The following is a 13,909-nucleotide window of genomic DNA, read 5'->3' as shown; positions in this document are numbered from 1 at the left end:
ATTTATTGAGTAAAGAGTACTTTTAATATTTAAAAATATGCTACTCAATGGTGAAAAACTAGCTGACAACTTTGATGAGACAAAGAAGATATTGAAGAGACTTGGGGGTGTTTGGTTTGTCGAAATTCGCGGGAATCTGATGGAATTGGAATGGTCAATTTTGTTGACCAAATTCCATTCCAACGTTTGGTTATCTGCGAAATGGAATTGAATTCCAAGGATTCTCTCATTTGAAGGATTTAACCATTCCATCCCTTCATGAAAGTGATGGAATTAAAATCCATTCCATCCAATTTTATGTAAATGACAAAAATATCCTTATTAAACTTTTTATGTAAACCTTAGTCGCTCCATTCTCATCTCTACTGCTTCTACCCATCGCCCCCTAACAAAGAACATTACTTTATCTTCTCGATCAAACACTGCTTTCATCTTCTCGATCGATTGAACACTGCAGCTTTCATCTTCTCGAATGTTACTGATTTATTCATCTTATTTGAATGAATTGCTACTGCTTGCTTTCTGCTTCGATTTCTGATTTAATGTTAGTGGTTTCATCTTCTTCGAGTGAACTGCTGCTGTTTTCAATTTGCTTTGATTTCTAATTTATTGTTACTGCTTTCATCTTCTTCGAGTGAACTGCTACTGTTTTAACCTGCTTCGATTTCTGATTAATGTTATTGCTTTCATCTTTTGATTTAATGTTACTTCTTTCATCTTCCGATTTAGTTTCGGTTTATGATTTAATGTTACTGTTTGTTTGATGAATTGTCAATGGTTAAGGAAATTATGTTCAGTTAATTTCCCACATCAACTTGATCTCAGAAAACGTTACTAACTAGAAGGCCACTAAATTAACATGATTCAACAAAAAAAAAAAAAACAATACAAGAAATTTCAGACATAAAAATGACCATTTTGACCTTACAGGATATACTACTGTTTGGTTGTAGGTCACCGTATTTGTCCAGTTCACTTTTCAAGTCATCAACTTTCCTACAAATGTAGAATATATTTGAAGCTTAACCACAAGTATGGATCGGGTTTTATAAAAAATACCATAAATTATATAAAAGTTTTTATTCAAATTTGGTACTATTTTATATTTATGTATATGAAAATTGTGTAAAAAATTAAATTATTTATTTTATATCATATATAAAATCATAAAATAACTTTTGGGAACAACTTATCTAATTCTGTTGCGTTCAGTCATAATCGTATCAAACACCAGACAAACACTTATTTTATCCGATCCTATCTAGTTCTATCTCTTGTCTTATCCAATTCTGTCCAATTATGTATTAATACAAAACCCTAGATTATATATGTTGAAAGACAATTATTATGCTTTTAGCGCACGTTGCATAAAGGCCACCTGTCACGTGTATGATGATCTAAGCGTGTTAGGTGGGGCCCATTAAACAATAGAGCTCCCGTCAACATAAGTGGAGCACTTTTCACCCAACTTTCTATTTTTCTAACTCGCTCGGACCATCATGGACCCCACCACCGTTCTACCACCGTCACCAGAAAAATTTCCACCACCGCAAAACCCTCACACTGCTACGGATGCAATAATCGACTCCTCCGCCTTCGATCGTCACCAGAACGCCGAGCCGTGTACTAGCCGGAACATGGACAACTTCAGAGCACTTGTGATGAAGCTCGCCGGACGATTGCTACCAGCTCATAAATCGCTTATCGGAAGACGCTTCGATGATATTTTCCCTGATGAGCTTCTCGTCCCCGATCACCCTCCTTACGCCGATGTTAGTCGTTAGTATAATCTTCTGTTTCAATTATTTTGATGATCTTACATTATTTGCTCAAATGCATGCATGTGCGATTTATACTCCCTTCAAACATCTTGACTTTTGGATACTTTTTTTTGGGTGGATGGGGGTTATTAATTACTTCTCAAATTGAAATATGAAACCTTAGCATTTCTAAGAAAAAAATTGCAATACAATTTTGGAGTTTCTGCAACGAAGTATATATCGTTTTGCATTTGCGAAGTAATAGTTTAATAAGCAACAGTCCTGGAGTTCCTTGTTATTTTTCCGAAGGAGTGATTATTATAGATGCGTTAAACCTTCGCATGAAGATTTTGGAAATTTTTTGTTCAAATTTTGATTTTTGAGAAAGGTATATTAGGTTTTGCTTGTTGATTTTTATATGTCAAAGTTTTGTGTTTGTATCATGTGAAGAATATACCATACCAATAATATTTGGGGGAATGCCTTTGGGAAACTGTGGCATTAGGAGGAAAGGATGACATTTGTGTTTGCGTTAAGGTTTATACTCAGTTGTTTAGATGTTTTAATTACACGAGACAATAAGGATGACCTTATCGGAGGATGTTAAGAAGGTAAAGAAAAACAATCCTAAAAGGGAAAAAAGGAGAATATATAAGTTTAAATCTATGAGATTGCCATATGTACCACATTTCCTTCTATCAAACATGGAACAGAATATATGCACATTTTGTTTCTTCACTCTTGGATATCGGTAGAGATAGAGAAAAAAACAGCAAAATAAGAAATTTAAAAGAAAACATTGGTAAACCAATTGGACTACAATATGAAACTAGCAACCTACAATCTGGAACTCCAACCAGCAGCAACAGCTTATTATGGAGCACTTTTAATGTGATGAGAATCATTTCAAGTTATTTACAAACTCTTAACTCCGTTCCAATGAGAACCATTGTTTTGCTTCTAATTCTTTTTATATCGGATTCTGAACAAGAAGAACAAAGGCATAAAAGAGACATATAAAATACCATTAGAGAGAGTGTCATTTTCTGACTCCTGCTGAAAGATGTCAAGATATTTAAGAGGTTTGGCAAATGGAAGACCAAGCAAAGATTTCAAAGCTAATACCAAACACCGCAATATATCAAATACAAGGAACAGTTTAGTAGTTATATTTTGAGATCTTACATTCCTTCAATACATGCATTTATGCTTGATACTAAAAACCTTAGATACTTATCACTTGGACTAAATTTGCTTCTGCTTTCTACAACTAAATGCAACTGCAAAGCCTGACATTTTTGTCGTTTAGGCCGCTTTTGGGATGATGAATCACATAAATGTCCTTAAGGTTTCTATTGGTTATATCTCTGTGTGAGCCTTGGTAATGTCTTTGGGTTTAAGTGTGTGGTTGTTTCATCATTGTGAGCAACCCTTTCTTCATATTGTTGGGGCAGCACAATAATTTTGGTGTGATTTTGAGTGGCCGTAAGGGTAGGAAAAGATTAGAGAAGTGTGATCATTTTGGAAAACAGAGGCATGTTAAGGCATATTTTTCCAATGGAAGAGTCGCATACGGTTTTGCTGCAGTATTACGTACTGCACCCTGATAGACTGACAGGTTCTTACCTGAGGAAGGAGATACAATTTCGTCATGGTTTTTATTGTTGAATTTCTTGTTCTTTTTCCAATGATGTACATGTTTCTAAATTTGTAAACAATGTATTTTAAATGCTTCTAAAAATCTGCAGTGTAAGGTCATTAATTTTCTTACACATTATGCCCTTTGGAATTTGAAGACTAGATAATAGGTTGGAAGATGCTTAGAGACATACTATCTTGGTTCTGTGGTTCGCAAAAGCTTATGGGTGATATTCAGCAAGCTTGTTAGGCTAAGACTGTTCCATCCCATTTGAATAATTTTTATCAATAGCATAGGTGGTTAAGACATCCATCTTCAAACATCCCATCTTTGTTTTTCACAAATTTTAATAGAACTTACAAAGAACAAGAATTTTGTTAATCTTATATTTAGCTGAACAAACTAGAAGTATTCATTCGCATAGTTTCGGCACCCAACCATTTCAAATAGTCCATTATAATGTTTGGGGACCTTTGTTAGACCCATGTACGGGATTTACCAGCGGATTTTTATTTAGTAAGGAAAGTTTATGCATTCCTGTAGTAACATTGACATTTCCATAATTAGGGAACTTTATAGAAAAGGAATTAGGCTTGATTTGATTGATAATAATCTGGAATACGAAACATCATTTATAGAGACGCATATACCTCTCAAAAGCAAGCAATGTTGTTATAATTTAACTGTTACATTAAATAAAACTTTTTGTGTTCAAACAAATTGGTATCAGACCACCGTTAGGGAACTTATGACATCCAAAAAAGTATAAGAATTAGAAGAGAAATGACGGTGAAGATTGGGGAAGTTCGATCACAGCGGTGGAAGATCTTCTACGAGGGAGAAGTTTGAGGCGTGGTTTGTGTCACACCCCATTCATTGAGGACGTGACACCTTACACATTACTCACAAAATGGTAAAACAGCTTGAATACCTTTACAATTTTACACACATAAACATCGTCTTAGACATATAGTCCAACTGAAAATACATCACATGGTCCCTGACATAAACTTTAACATAATCATAGAGCATTAACATGAAATAGATCTTCTCTTTCTCTTGGCCACCATCGGCCCTAACGTTGTCTAAGGCACGTGCTACTAGTCAGCTTCATGATCAATGATTTCATGATTTCCATGCGAAACAACTTGCAAGACATGTCACGTAAATCTTGGCATCCACGATACCAAACTTTACTTTCATAAAATATATAGACTGTAATCATTGCATGCTGACATGCAAGCATATCTCTGAAACACTTTACATTAAAACTGTTATGCATATAAGCCCTAATATTTGCGCATAAATATAACTTTACTTTATGAGAACTCAACTCTGGTACAATACCGTGGGGATCACCTCTGTCACATCTCTCAATCACCAAGTATAGCGACTCTTGATATGTATTAGTGAAATTCTCTATCATATTCAACACAATATAGAGGTCCCTCGGAACATGAAATGGTTCTCTAAACTATTGGCATAGCACAATTGTCCTTGCAACTTATGCTAGCCCTCTTGCATTTTTGTAGTACCTCGCCTTCCATTAGTGACATCCTGATATATGATACACACACGTACTAATAAAATATTTTTCATGCATAAACTTTTCATGAGATACCATAACATAAAATTAGGAGCTAGGAAAAAAAAGAACTAAGCCTGACTTGATTGATAATATTCTAGAATTAGATGAAGTATCATTGAAAGAGAGGCCTACTTCTCGAAAGCAGGCAATTGTGTTATCATATAGCTGTTTCATTTAATAAAATCATACCTCTTCCTAACAACCTTATGCTTTTCAATAGTTGGTTTTAGGTGGCTTGTTACTTTGTCACAAAATTATGAGATTCTAAAGTGTTTTTAAAAGGCTTAGCTTAGAACTAAAGATCACTTTAATGCTTTTGTGTAAAGTTTGAGGTGATATGAACAATGGAGAACACATATCTCACGAACTTGGGTTTTTTTAGATAAGGGATGGCATATTCCTTTACATAACTTGTGTTTCTACATAATAGAATTGCCAAAAAAGGAAAAGTAGTAATTGCTTGATGAAGCTAGGTCGCTCACTTTTCATATGGGTGCTCCATGTATAGTGAGGTGGTTCCAAAAGGAAAGATATATTATACATAGATTGCCCATATTACAACTCGTCTTACATTGATGGAAAGTGGGATTTGTGAGCTACAAGTCGTGGTCTACCAATAATTTGCACCGTGTTTTTAAGTTGATCCTAAGGTTATTGGACTATAATGCTTTGGGCTTTGGGATGTTACAAGACGGTATTAGAGCCGATCCTTGTACCATCAGCAAACCTCATCGAGCATGATGAGTCCTTGATGGGGGTGTTTGTAACATCTTAGGCTAATCCGACATCGCCAATGAAGAAATTTGTGTAGGCCTGGCAAGGATGCTAGGAAATTAAGTGGGGGAATTTGTGACAACTTATCCCACATTGATGGAAAGTGGGACTTGTGAGTTGTTGTGATTTAAGTCGGATGTGGGTGGCGACATCCCTTCCCGCATGGATAGCAAAGGAGATTCATGAGCTTCTTATAAGCCCCAAGTTGTGGGCTACCAGTAATTTCCATCATGGTTTTAAGTTGATTTTGGAAGTTATTGGGTCAACCTACTAAAGGCTTGTTTTGGTATAAAGATTCAATGCCTATTATTGATTATGAATGTCCTATATATAGGGAAGAATACAAGCTACAAATCAGGAAAAGATATACATATAAAATACAAGATTATCTCTAAATAAATGGTGAATATCTATTCCTAAATATAGGAGATAATCGGTTGGCTAAGACACCCCCTCAGTTTGAGCGGGCGGAGGACAAACGCTCAAGCTGGATCRAAACGAGTGGAATAACTCACGAGACAACCCCTTCGTGAAAATGTCGGCATACTGTAGAGAAGACGGGACATGGAGAACTCTGATATGTCCGAGGCGAACCTTCTCTCTTACGAAGTGTATATCAATCTCTATGTGCTTGGTTCTTTGATGTTGTACCGGGTTATTTGACAAGTACACTGCTGAAACATTGTCACAGAAGACTACAGAGGCGTGCTGTAAAGGAGTGTGGAGTTCAAGAAGCAAATTTCGGAGCCATGTGGTTTCGGCAACCGCATTGGCAACTCCCCGGTACTCAGCTTCCGCGCTTGATCTAGAGACGGTAGGTTGACGTTTAGCAGACCACGATACAAGGTTGTCACCGAGAAAAACACAATAACCCGATGTGGAACGTCGAGAATCCGGGCAGCCACCCCAGTCGGCATCGGAATAAGCAACCAGATCTTTAGAAGCCRACCGAATGATACGAAGGCCGTAGTTGACCGTGCCTTGTAAATATCGAATGATACGTTTCATAAAGGCAAAATGAGGGTCACGGGGCTCATGCATGAAGAGACAGACCTGTTGAACGGCATATGACAAATCTGGTCGCGTGAATGTGRGGTATTGAAGAGCACCCGCGAGACTGCGATACAGGGTCAGATCAGAAAATAACGGCCCATCCGTGGCACTTAGTTTGGAAGATAAATCAACCGGTGTGGTGCACGGTTTACACGTTGACATAGAGGCGCGAGTAATGATCTCCTTAGCATATTGAGCTTGAGACAGAAAAAGACCGTGTTTGTGGTGAGTAGCCTGGATCCCCAAAAAATGATGTAAGCTGCCCAAATCAGTCATGGCAAACTCTCGTGAGAGGGTGCCAATAATATCGTTCAAAAGACGATCATTAGAAGCCGTAAGAATTATATCATCCACGTAGAGCAATAAATATGCAATGTTAGACGCATCTTGATTATAAACAAATAACGATTGATCACATGTGCTACTGTGAAACCCCTTTGATGTAATGAAAGTGGCAAATCGTGTATACCACGCCCGTGGAGCCTGTTTGAGTCCATAAAGAGACTTCTTCAATCGACAGACATGATTTGGAAACTGTTGATCAGAGAAACCCGGTGGCTGATGCATAAAGACGGTTTCATGAAGTTCCCCATGTAAGAACGCATTCTTTACGTCCAACTGATGAATGTGCCAGGAACGCGAGACGGCAAGCGAAAGGACCGTCCGAATAGTGGCGGGTTTAACCACCGGACTAAAGGTTTCATCACAGTCCACACCCACCGTTTGAGAATTACCATTGACCACCAAGCGAGCCTTATACCGTTCCAATGAACCGTCGGACTTGAATTTGTGTTTGAACAACCATAGGCAACGAATAATGGGTCGGTCCTGTGGGCGGGGAACAAGCTCCCATGTTTCATTAGCCTGTAAGGCCGTATACTCGGTTTGCATGGCATGCAACCAATTAGGATCAGTGAGGGCCTTGGAGTATGAGATGGGAATGGGTGAAAGGGAGGTGGTGTGGTGAACGGCTGAGGTGTGAGAGCGGGATTTGGACCGGGTTGTCATGGGGTGTTGGGTGGGGGTAGGCGTTTTGGGCTGAGTAACGGGTGGAGGAGTGGGCTGAGGTGGGACGGGCTGTTGGTGAGTGGTAGGTGCTGCATTGGGAGGTGGACGGGGTCGGCGGGAATATGTTAAAGGATAAAAGGCAGCAGCCGGAGTAAGTGTGGGGTGTGGTAAGGGCCTTTGGAAGGTAAAACCGGGTGGTGGGGAATCGTCCAAAAAGGTATACGAGGCGGGTGATTGGGGAATGGTGTAGGGAAACACATGCTCATCGAAGGTCACATGTCGGGATATGTGTACTTTGCCCGTAGTAGGGTCAAAGCAACAGTAGCCACGAAAGTCGGGTGGGTACCCTAGGAAAATACAACGCACAGACCTATGGTGGAGTTTATGGGGTTGGGTGGCAGATGTATTGGGATAACATGCACATCCGAACACTCGTAAGTGTTCATAATCAGGGTGGCGGAGGTAAAGAGCAAATGTAGGGGTAGAAAAGTTGAGGCGTTTAGTTGGTAAAATATTGTGAAGGTAAGTGGCAATGTGTAAGGCTTCTACCCAAAATGATGGAGGCAGATTTGCATGAATTAAGAGAGCGCGAATGACGTCATTTAGTCGACGAATCATTCGTTCGGCTCGGCCATTTTGGGAGGAGGTTTGAGGGCATGAGAATCGGAAGAGTAAGCCATGTTGATGTGCAAAAGATTTGAAGGCTAAATTGTCAAATTCACCCCCTAAATCACATTGGAAAGTTTTTATTTKGCGGTGAAATTGGGTGAGGATTAATTGGTGGAATTTGGCGAAGGTTGGAAAGGTTTCAGATTTATATTTCAGGGGATAAACCCACACAAAGTGTGAGAAGTTGTCAATTAAAACCATGTAATACTTATATCCTGTTTGACTTTGTATTGGCGAAGTCCATAAATCGCAATGAATAATATCAAAAGGAGCAAAAGTGAATGTATTAGAGGAATAAAACGGCAATCTTTTACTATTGGATAGTTGACAGRAATTGCAAAKATGATGACRGTTGTCCTTATGACATTGAAAATTAAAATTGCGATTTAAAATATCTAGAAYTTGCGCCCCGRGATGCCCTAAACRATTATGCCAAGGTAGGTGGTGGGAGGCAAGAAACGTGGCTTGAGGCGGCAGTTGAGGAGGTGTGAACGTGTAGAGACTCCCGGTGCTATTGTGGCGAGAAAGYGTCTTCTTAGTTTTGAGGTCCTTCAAAGAAAAACCAAACRGGTCAAATTCGACAGACACTTGATKATCTCGAGTAAAACGTCTAACGGAAATAAGATTTTTAATTATGTGGGGGCTGTAAAGGATATTTGGGAGGATGTAGGTTCGGTTGGGTAAAGGGTGAAAGCCCGTACCTGATCCGTGAATTGGTAACAACATGCCATTACCGACCAAAATATTACGACAAACAGGAGAAGAATCAGGGAGTAAAATTTTACCTTGGTCGTTTGTGACGTGGGCCTCGGCTCCAGTATCCAAAACATCTGAAGTCCAAGCTGTGTTGGAAGAGTTGACCTGCAAATTGGCCATGGCAGCACTTAAATCTGATGGACTCAAAGGGTTGTAAACAGGCTGTTGATAGGGAAAGAACTGGGCCGGAGTGTAACCGGCAAAGTGAGCTTGAGGAGAGCCGGCATAGTGAGCCGGAGGAGCAGACTGTGGACTGGGCTGCCATTGCTGCTGGGTCGGGTATGGAYAGGGARGAGGCGTCCACYAAGCCCAGTTAGGAAAAGAAGGCTGTTGCCCCCGCCACGAAGAAGTGTTCTGCTGTTGGCGGCCTCCCCGGCCCCTGCCCCGACGATTGAAGGAGCCACCGCGACCCCGGCTGCCACCGCGTCGTTGAGAAGAGTAATAAGATCCATTAGGTTGTTGAGTAGAGTTCAGCAAAGGGTTGGCAGATGGCGGCGCTGTTGGAGCGGCAAGAACCGTCGTTTGGGACCCTTTTTGTGCTTCGAGTCTAATGACTTCATCATTAAGCATGGAGACAGCCTGGTCCCAATCCATGCCCTGCTGGTTGATCAAARAGGCTRTGGTGTTGTATTCGGCTGGGAGTCCACGGACAAGTTGAAGAACGAGCCGCGATTCGRAAACAGGCTGATCAACATCGGAGAGCTGATTTGCCAAATCAGTCAGTTTTKGACAGTAATCGTCAATGGAGGAGYAGGCTATGAGGGTGAGATTRCAGAACTTAGTCTCGAGTGCYGCAGCGCGAGACTTTTTGTTGCTCAAGAAGATCTTTTCGAGCTTTGTCCAAGCCGTTAAGGCTGTTGCAGTCGRATCCAGGATACGATTGAACAAATCATCAGAAACTGTGCTGTAAATCCATTGAAGGACCAACRCATCAAGTTCTTTCCACTGTTCATATTGTGATGTGTTAGCGGCTGTAGGGGCTRAACCATCGATGTGATCAGAGACTTTGTACGCAACAACATGGAGGCGAAAGAGTTTAACCCAGGAAGAATAGGTTACCTTCGTTCCGTCCAATGTGCGAATCTTGGTTTGGATGTTCGTAACTGAGTACGCCGGGTGGAGAGAGACTTCTTTAGTAGATGGTGCGGCGGTTTCGTTGGTCATGGTGGCGCAGCCGGAGGAATCCGGTTAGGGTTCAGAGATCGGAAAGAAAAAAAAAAAGGAGGAAGAGAGATATCAGAACCGTAGCTCTGATACCATAAAGGCTTGTTTTGGTATAAAGATTCAATGCCTATTATTGATTATGAATGCCCTATATATAGGGAAGAATACAAGCTACAAATCAGGAAAAGATATACATATAAAATACAAGATTATCTCTAAATAAATGGTGAATATCTATTCCTAAATATAGGAGATAATCGGTTGGCTAAGACCTACTACTTTGGGCTTGGGGTGTTACAGCTCAAATGTAGCAAATAGCCAGAGTTCTATAGAGATGTTAACATGCTAAAATCCAGCCTACTTATAATTCCTATGTTTGAAACCATCATGATCATAGGAAACTTAATTTTAGAAGCATTAAGTGTGTATATGAGGTTACCAAGTGTCCTACCTTGTGACAACACAGTTTTTTTTTGGTTTCGTCAATGTTGTTCCAGTAAAGATGAGACTTATTTTATCCCAAATGGAAAAAGATGAGCGTAGCACACTCATGCGTGGACCATTAGCAATTGAGGTGAAGCTCACAACTAGCAAGGAAAATGATCTTAGTAGTGACTAGTACATAAGAGTTCCAACTGAATCTTGCAAGGACTCATGCAAGTTTCTCTAGATACACCAGAAAAAAGCTAAAGAAGTGTTATCCTTTTCTGAGATCATTACCAACATTGACGTCGTACCTCTCTAAATGAAGGAATAGGTCATGAGAACCATACTGGGATGTTCTATTTGCCCGTTGAAAAGGTATGCTTACATGAATCTATATTCACAAAAATCAAATATTGACTTTGATACTTAACATCTTTGGCCACATGTCTAATACAAGTCTATATGATTTTTATAGAGTTCCTTTGCCCTTTCTTGTATTATGTGTGTATTCCAACAAGAGACATACACAATCTGAAAAGTGGAAAGGACCATGTTGAAGCTTTGATGGAAATTAGATTTGGGAATTTGTCTCTATTCCCCAAGGAGAGAGATTGGTAATTTGTAAATCTGGATTCAGTCAAACATAACCCAGATGGGTTGGTAGAAATGTTTAAGCGCGTCTTGCGCATTACATATCGAATCCTGGTACGATGAAACTTTTACCCCAGTAGCTAAACTGGCTAGAAAAAGAATCTTGATCTCCTTTCTAACTCGGTTTGGGAGTTGCAGCATCTGGATATCAACCATGTTCCCCTCCATAGTGATCTAAAATACAAAGTGTATATGAATATCCTTTTGTCTTTGCCAACAATAAGACAATCGAGATGGTGTGCAGATTGCAAAGGTTATTAAATAGGTCAAGGCAGTCTCCTCGAGCATGATTTATTTAGGTATTGAACTTGTATCTCAATGTGATATCTTTCTATGACATAGTTTTGTGTCTTGGCTAAAACAAGAATGCTGTATTATTAGCCTCTTGTACACCAATGAATGCTAATGTGGAACTCCAGGAAGAATATAGTAATCTGGTAGAAAATGGATTATCAACTGCTTGTGGGTGTATTAATTTACTTGTGAAGTCCCCAACCTTATATTAGATTTGTTGCAAGTTTTGTAGGTCAATGTATGCATGACCCATACTCGTATAGCTGCTGCCAGAACTCTGAGGGATGCTTTGAGAAGATGCATATGATTTTCTTCACATGGACATCTCTCTGTTTTCTTATCCTGTACAGATACAGAATATAAGGGTTGTCATGATGAAGCCATGACGGGAATTATACCATAGGATACTTTGTTTTAACTTGTGAGACTCTTGTCTCTAGGCAGTCATAAGCAATAGGATCAAGTGAAATCAGAATTTAGTGCTATGGAACTAGGTATGGGCCAGTTACTATGGATAAGGGGCCTAGTGAGAGATATGGTTGTTTGCCGAGAACTGATGATGTTTTGTAGAAACAATAGCTCTACTATCAATATTATTCATGTTCCAATCTAATAATCAGAGATAACATAGTATTGACATGGATAGGTACCTTTTCAAAGAGAAATGGAAGCTAAACCCATTTCAGTACATGTGTTGAGGATCTTCTTACTGATCTTTGGAGCAAGCTATTTATGTACAATATTGCTGACTGAAGTTATGCATAAGAGATATCTTTGCATCAGTTAGAGGGAGAGTGTTATATGTTCAAGTAATGTAATTTATTTATTTATTTAGTCTTATATGCAACTGCATTGATGAATTCACGTATTATTGCTTTTCCCATATATCCTCTACATAACAAGCATTGAAGTGGTTATTTTTCTTTGGTTTGGTTGCTGCTGTTGACAGTTCACTTTATCGATTCCAACTCTTGGGATCTATGTGGACATGTTGTGATGCAAGTTGCACACTATTTGTGCATGATGTTTCATTTCAAAAATTGCCTACTCTGTAGTTTCAGTCTTTCTTCTGTTTTACTATTAATGGCCTTGGAACTTAGTTTCTTCTTCAACTGTTGGCGACTTCTCTTTATATGTTTTGAGTTTTCTTGTTATAGCACGTACAAGAATTACACGCCTATATTGGGAATAAATAAGGCAAGTTAGTAAAACAATCTCTAAGAGATACAGAATTGTAGATCTTTTTATATGTGTAAGTTCTATGAAGTTGACTATACTTGTATCTTTATATCAAATCTTCAAGGGATTCAATTATGTAATTTCTAATAACAAGCCGTCTTGTACATGCATGATTGGTTAATTGAGCTTATTTATTGTTTGAGCTTGGATGGTTCTGCATCCTGCTTAAAACAATTACAGCTGAGAGCTGACTATATCAAATTAGTAAATTATTTTCTTATATGTTTCAGCTTGGTAATACTTTTTCTCTTCTGGATCTTGTGTGTATGAAGTTTCAGTTAAAATAGATAATGATTTGTCATGTCATCTCTGTGGAAAAATTATGTCTTTTTCTACTTGTATTACATTTTGTTTCCATCCTATGTCGCACTGTATCTTTTTGTTTTTCCTTCTTGTCTCATGGACTTGTTAAGCGAGTCATCAACAGAGTGCTAATTTGTATTCCTGTTGTGGCTTGTATAGATGATATTAACAGCGCTATGGGAGTTGAATGCAGAAGGTGGGTCTAACGAGGAGGCCATTTCGGACTTCATTGAAAAGGAATACCATGAATTGCCATGGGCACATGCTACCATGCTAAATCATCATCTGAGAGATCTTTGCATGAAAGGCAAGATTGTTATGACGTGTGATAGATGCTATCTACGCTGTTCGTCGATCACCAAACCGGCACCTAGTCCTAGTCCTTGCCACCACCTTTGCCTCAATGATGATAGCTCTTGTTCAAGCCCTTATTCTAGCTCCTCAGCTAGCCTTTGCTCTAGTCCCACTTCCTCAAGCTCTAGCTTTTGCTCGGGTCCTCCTTACCAAAGACACAAGAGACAATTGAAGAGGAAGAGAAAGAATATTAAGGAAACAGGGTGTAAGATGGTTCAGGGAAGGGGAAGG

At 39.3% G+C, this 13,909-nt stretch overlaps 1 protein-coding gene across 1 annotated transcript in view; it reads left to right on the top strand.

The window, feature by feature from the left end:
* Positions 1-10,934: 10,934 nt before the first annotated feature.
* Positions 10,935-13,909, top strand: part of LOC112528468 (caldesmon-like) — a 7,611-nt gene continuing 4,636 nt past the window's right edge. The window contains exons 1-3 of the mRNA XM_025139496.1: positions 10,935-11,029; positions 13,252-13,255; positions 13,484-13,647. Coding sequence (XP_024995264.1) covers positions 10,935-11,029; positions 13,252-13,255; positions 13,484-13,647 — 263 coding nt within the window. The remainder of the gene's footprint in view (positions 11,030-13,251; positions 13,256-13,483; positions 13,648-13,909) is intronic.

Source organism: Cynara cardunculus, assembly GCF_001531365.2.
Source record: "Cynara cardunculus var. scolymus isolate 2C chromosome LG 15, CcrdV1, whole genome shotgun sequence".
In the NCBI taxonomy this organism is placed as follows: Eukaryota; Viridiplantae; Streptophyta; class Magnoliopsida; order Asterales; family Asteraceae; genus Cynara; species Cynara cardunculus.
The sequence above is the reverse complement of the archived record's forward strand: the minus strand, read 5'-3'. Positions and strand labels throughout refer to the sequence as shown.